This window comes from Rana temporaria, chromosome 13, assembly GCF_905171775.1.
Source record: "Rana temporaria chromosome 13, aRanTem1.1, whole genome shotgun sequence".
NCBI lineage: Eukaryota > Metazoa > Chordata > Amphibia > Anura > Ranidae > Rana > Rana temporaria.
Genome location: NC_053501.1, coordinates 42946966 through 42952965, shown reverse-complemented (window position 1 = coordinate 42952965; position 6000 = coordinate 42946966). Strand labels below are relative to the sequence as shown.

General features: G+C 43.1%; 1 protein-coding gene across 1 annotated transcript in view; it reads right to left on the bottom strand.

Annotated features, from left to right (window-relative positions):
* Nucleotides 1-206: 206 nt before the first annotated feature.
* LOC120920034 (catalase-like) overlaps nucleotides 207-6000 on the bottom strand; it is a 68948-nt gene continuing 63154 nt past the window's right edge. The window contains exon 4 of the mRNA XM_040331941.1: nucleotides 207-286. Coding sequence (XP_040187875.1) covers nucleotides 273-286 — 14 coding nt within the window. The 3' untranslated portion in view covers nucleotides 207-272. The remainder of the gene's footprint in view (nucleotides 287-6000) is intronic.

Below are 6000 nucleotides of genomic sequence, written 5' to 3'. Positions count from 1 at the left end.
CAGACCTTTTTCGGTCATGGCCATTTGGCCGGCTTCTGTTGGAACAGCTGCCATACACACGGGCTGAACATTGGACGATTTCTATTGAACCAGCCGATGCCAGCCAAAATTTGGGCCGTGTGTACTAGACTTAACACTAACTATTGTCACAAATGTTCCCTATACTGTATACCCTGTGTAAAAAAGATGTATGTACTTGTCTCACAGACCCTCAAGGTGTTGATAAGTGATCGGGCCACTTCTGTTCTTTGGATTTCACATATTTGATGTCTTCATGAATTCTCTCCTGTAAAAGTAAATGTATGACAATCAACATGAATTACTATAAAATACAAAGCCCTGAGTCAGATTAATTATGCGCACAGCTTAATCAGCCTTCTATTATTTGTACCCTGCAATTTTTACCAATATTAATTATTTTATTGCACAAAAGCTAGCATTATACACTGTATAGTTAAAATGTATCTTTTTGTATAATTCTTAGAATGAATTCTTAAATGTTGACCTGTATATATCCATTTTCCAGGCAGGATCAGGGCAGTGTTGTTGCTAAGGGTACAGATACATGAGCATTGTAATAAATTAAAGTGAATAAACTGAATAACCCAAACTTTCTTTTAGTTTTGGATAGGGGAGGAAAGGTTAAATCACTTATCAGAGTTTTTGCAGTCTGTGTCCTGCTGAGGAGATGTACCTTAATTTCCTGTCTTGGGGGAGAAACAGAAAGGGAGAGATAATTTCCCAAAAGTGAAATTAATACTATTCTTACCCATTTGTCACCAGAAGATTTGTTCCCATTGGAAGATTTCCCCTTGCCAATTGCTCTCAATCCCCCTTACTTTCTGTCTCAGATACCAGAACCAATAGAGGGTAAATGCCTCCAGCGGGGACACAGAGAGCAATTAAAATTTGGCCGAGTATCTGACCCTTCCCCATTCTATCCAAAACTGAAAAAAATGCCTTTAAATACACTATACCTGTTGAAGCAAATAGCTTCCTAATGTGTATGTATTGTAGTGTTACCTAATCACACTCAATTAGTGTAATGTACAGTCATCCAAGATTTAACAATACTGCATGCTACGTCATTTATGTAGCGCTACCCCCAAAGGAGCCTCTGGTGAAACTGGTTCTCTGATCCCTGCCACAAATTTTTTGAGCCCTTATCCTACTGACACACCTGTTTTATTTTCTCTCCTTCCTTTGGACAGGAGATAGAACACACACACATATTTCAACACTCTGTATCCAGCAGCTATAAAGAGACACACAAGGCATGCAATAAATTACCTTATTAGTTATTAATTACCAAAGTCTTCATCTAACAAATGCAATCAAAGTTTGTTACTGTTACGGTAAATCCTTTTCAGTTACCATTACCCAAATCAGCACTACAGTTACAGCAGAAACAGTGGTACACGCATACGTAGTAGTTAATGTGATGACCCAAAAGCAGTAGCAACACCACACTGAGTACCTGGCAGGCAATGGGAGAGATTTTAGAAAACAAAAGGTAGAACTATATTGCCTGTGTGATCTTATGGTAGCTGCGCTAGGCTAAGGTGACCAGATTTTTTAAATGAAATCCGGGGACATATTTTTTTTTTCTTTACTAGTAATGGCAACAATCAGCGACTCTCTGCCCGTCGCCGCCCGCCTCACAGCCTCTCAAGTCTAAGGCCCCATGCACACGAGATGCTGGTAAACACGTGTTCAGAGGCATTTGGACACATTCAATGTTATCCTATGTGTCCATGCACACAGTCACATTTTTCTGTGTTTTTCGGCAGTTGCGTTTATGCTTGTTTATGCTCGTTTTTTCAGAAGCAAAAAAATGGGTTCAGACGCAAAAGTTTTCGAGTTTCAGACGCAAATCGTTGCCGCGATTACGTTTATAGGCGTTTTTAAAGGTGACCTATTTTTTTACATTAGAAATCTCAAAAATTATGCCAAATGATGAAAAAACATAAAAAAACATAAAAAAATGTAATTGCTTGCATTGCATTGTGGAAAATCCACAACTTGTGGCAGGTGACGTGGCCAGTGGACAATCCACAACTTGTGGCAGGTGGCGTGGCCAGGTGACGTGGCAGATGACATGGCAAGTGGACAATTCACAACTTGAGGCAGGTGACATGGCAAGTGACACGCTAAATACACGTACACTGCTGCTCTCTCAGCTGCTACTCACTACTGGTTACTGGTTAAATAATACTGTTTTTTGAGCTTAGGGAAGGTCTTATGATGTTTCTTAACCAAACGCTTATATATGCAAACGCAGTAAAACGCTGCGAAATTCGCTGCAAAAACGGGCGTTTTAAGCGCTGTTTTTTGCGTTTGAAAACATGTGTTTAGATGAGTTTGCATCTGCGTCTCGTGTGCATAGGGCCTTACTCTTCGGGCCCCGGCTACTACTGGATGGGGAGCATTGGAAGATCACTCCTCCAGGGAAGGCAAGGAGATAGGCAGGTGGCTGGCCAGGATTTGAGCCAAGGCAGAACAACATGCGAGCGAAGCTGAATTAATATTCCCTCCGCTCCGACCAGCACATGATCATCAGAAAGGGGCACAGATAATGGAAAAAATACAACCCCCCTATGCTAGTAGGCACGGCGGAGCGGGAGTGTGTAATTCTAATTTTTTTATTTTAATTCTGGGGACAAAACCCAGGGACAATCTGGGGACAAAACCAGGGACAGACTTGTTCCGGGGACAGTGTCCTCAATCAGGGGACTGTCCCCTGAAACTTAGGGATGTCTGGTCACCCTACTATACTGGGCAGGAGGTCTTACTCCAAACAGAACAGCATGAACAACCTAGGAATAGGAATTGTAAACTGAGCAAGGGGAGAAGTGTCTAAGAGGGATCTAGCATTGGGGCCTAGTAGACGAACCCTGGTGCACATAAGATGATGGCTGTCTCCTGCAGGCAGTGAAAAGGCAGTATTGCTTTTCTTTTGACTGTGCAATGCACCACTCATTAGCCAACTATATCTCAAGGTGGTACAATATGGAAAGAGTCAAGAGTTAAGGGCCACAGTCGTACAGGTCTGATTGTACAGGAGAAAGGAAAAGGGAAATGAGATCCTGCTCTCAGCTATGTGTGGACTTGGTGTACAATCCTTTCATTCACACTAGTGCCCAGTGTGAAGGTCCCCCTTACATTAGTGGTTTGTGTAAATCCCCATTACGTTGGTGGCCAGTGTAGAATTGGTAATTGGTACAAGTGAGTATACCCCTCACATTTTTTGTAAATATTGTTTTATATCTTTTCATGTGGCAACACTGAAGAAATGATAGTTTGCTACAATGTAAAGCAGTGAGTGTACAGCTTGTATAACAGTGTAAATTTGCTGGGCCCTTTACCCTCTTGAGCTTCACAGGTTTCCACTGGAGTCCTCTTCCACTCCTCCATGATGACATCATGGAGCTGGTGGATGTTAGAAATCTTGCGCTCCTCCTACTTCTGTTTGAGGATGCCCCACAGATGCTCAATAGTGTTTAGGTCTGGAGACATGCTTGGCCAGTCCATCACCTTTACCCTCAGCTTCTCTAGCGAGACAGTGGTCGTTGTGGAGGTGTGTTTGGGGTCCTTATGTTGGAATACTGCCCTGCGGCCCAGTCTCTGAAGAGGGGGGGATCATGCTCTGCTTCAGTTTGTCACAGTACATGTTGGCATTCATGGTTCCCTCAATGATCTGGAGCTCCCCAGTGCCAGCAGCACTCATACAGCCCCAGACCATGACACTCCCACCACTATACTTGACTGTAGGCAAGACACACTTGTCTTTGTACTCCTCACCTGATCGCCGCCACATACGCTTGACACCATCTGAACCAAATAAGTTTATCTTGGCCTTATCAGACCACAGGACATGGTTCCAATAATCCATGTCCTTAGTCTACTTGTCTTCAGCAAACTGCTTGTGGACTTTCTTGTGCTTTATCTTTAAAAGAGGCTTCCTTCTGGGACTACAGCCATGCAGACCAATTTGATGCAGTGTGTGGCGTATGGTCTGAGCACTGACATGCTGACCCCTCACACCTTCAACCTCTGCAGCAATGCTGGCAGGACTTATACGTTTATTTCCCAAAGACAACCTCTGGATATGACGCTGATCATGTGCACTCAACTTCTTTGATCGACCATGGTGAGGCCTGTTCTGAGTGGAACCTGTCCTGTTAAACCGCTGTATGGTCTTGGCCACCATGCTGCAGCTCAGTTTCAGGGTCTTGGCAATCTTCTTATAGCCTAGGCCAGTGATGGTTAACCTTGATACCCCAGATGTTTTGGAACTACATTTCCCATGATGCTCATGCACTCTGCAGTGTAGTTGAGCATCATGGGAAATGTAGTTCCAAAACATCTGGGGTGCCAAGGTTTGCCATCATTGGCCTAGGCCATCTTAGCAGTTGCTCTGGACTGATGAGTCGAAATCTACAAAATATACAGATACTTTTCCATCATTCCATACCATCAGGGAGGCATAAGATTGGTCCCAAAGGTATTCTGCAGCAGGACAACAACCCCAAGCATATAGCCAATGTCATTAAGAACTATCTTCAGTGCAAAGAAGAACAAGGCATCCTGATAGTGATGGTTTAGCTGCCACAAAGCCCTGATCTCAACATCATGGATATTGTCTGGGAGTACATGAAGAGATAGAAGGATTTGAGGCAGCCTACATTCACAGAAGATCTGTGGTTATTTCCCCAAGATGTTTGGAACAACCTACCCAGGGTAAGGTGACCAGATTTTTAAAATGAAATCTGGGGACATATTTTTTTTTACTAGTAATGGCGGCAATCAGCGACTCTCTGCCCATCGCCACCACCCACCTCACAGCCTGTCAAATTTTGCTCTCCGGGCCCCAGCTACTACTGGGTGAGGAGCAGAGGAAGATCACTCTGCCAGGGAAGGCAAGGAGATAAGCAGGCAGGCGGCTGGCCGGGACTTGAGCCAAGGCAGAAGAACATGTGAGCGGAGATGAATAGGATTGGGTATACACTCAAAACTGAAGAAATATTCCCTCCGCTCCGACCAGCACATGATCATCAGAAGGGGGCACAGATAATGGAAAAAAATAAACCCCCTTAAGCTGGTAGGAGTGGCGGAGCGGGGGTGTAATTCAGATTTTTTTTTTATTCTGCACTGACTGCCTTTGAAATTGCCCCAGCCCCTGTTCAAATCCAATTCACCAATCCAATCCAAACAGACTTGGTCCGGGGACAGTGTCCTCAATCTGGGGACTGCCCCCGGAAACTGGGGATGTCTGATCACCCTAATCCAGGGTGTTTTTGGGGCCTTGTACACACACACGTCATATTGAGACATAGTGGCTGTGTCCGTGCAGCTGCATGTCCAAATAGACATCTATGAGATTGCCAGCACGGGATGCATGCAACACTTGTGCAGACAGAACACAAACTTGCTTCCTTTTAGATCATTGCTAGTGGTCAATATGGGCTGAGTTTTTTTCATAATAATTTGACTTTTACTAAAAGTACTGTCATTGGATAATTTGAGGACCTGGCAACCAACCTAAGTGGACATTATTTGTTTAACAACAATAACTTTTTTAAACAAGATTTATGTATGTATGTATGTATGTGTACTTTTTTGGTACTTGAGTAACTCTAAAACTGGTTATTGTATTTTTATCCTCCAGAATCAAGGTGTAGACACTGAAGTGTAATAACCATGAGCAATGCTTGACAACCATTCAAATGACAATGGCTGTTGAATGAGGACAATGACAATGACACTTTAGACACTTTAGAGCAGGAGTCAACAGCCTTTTCCAAATCAAGTGTCAATTTACAAGCATATGACCAGTGATGTGCCAGTGAAAAATAGCTTATTGTATAGTTTATTTTCAATCCTTGCACTCATAGTTGTACTGCTAATGGCAAGTTAAACACATTATTATTATTATTATTATTATATAACAGGAGCACATGTTCATTTCTACAGTTAATATGTCACGATGAACAGTAAACT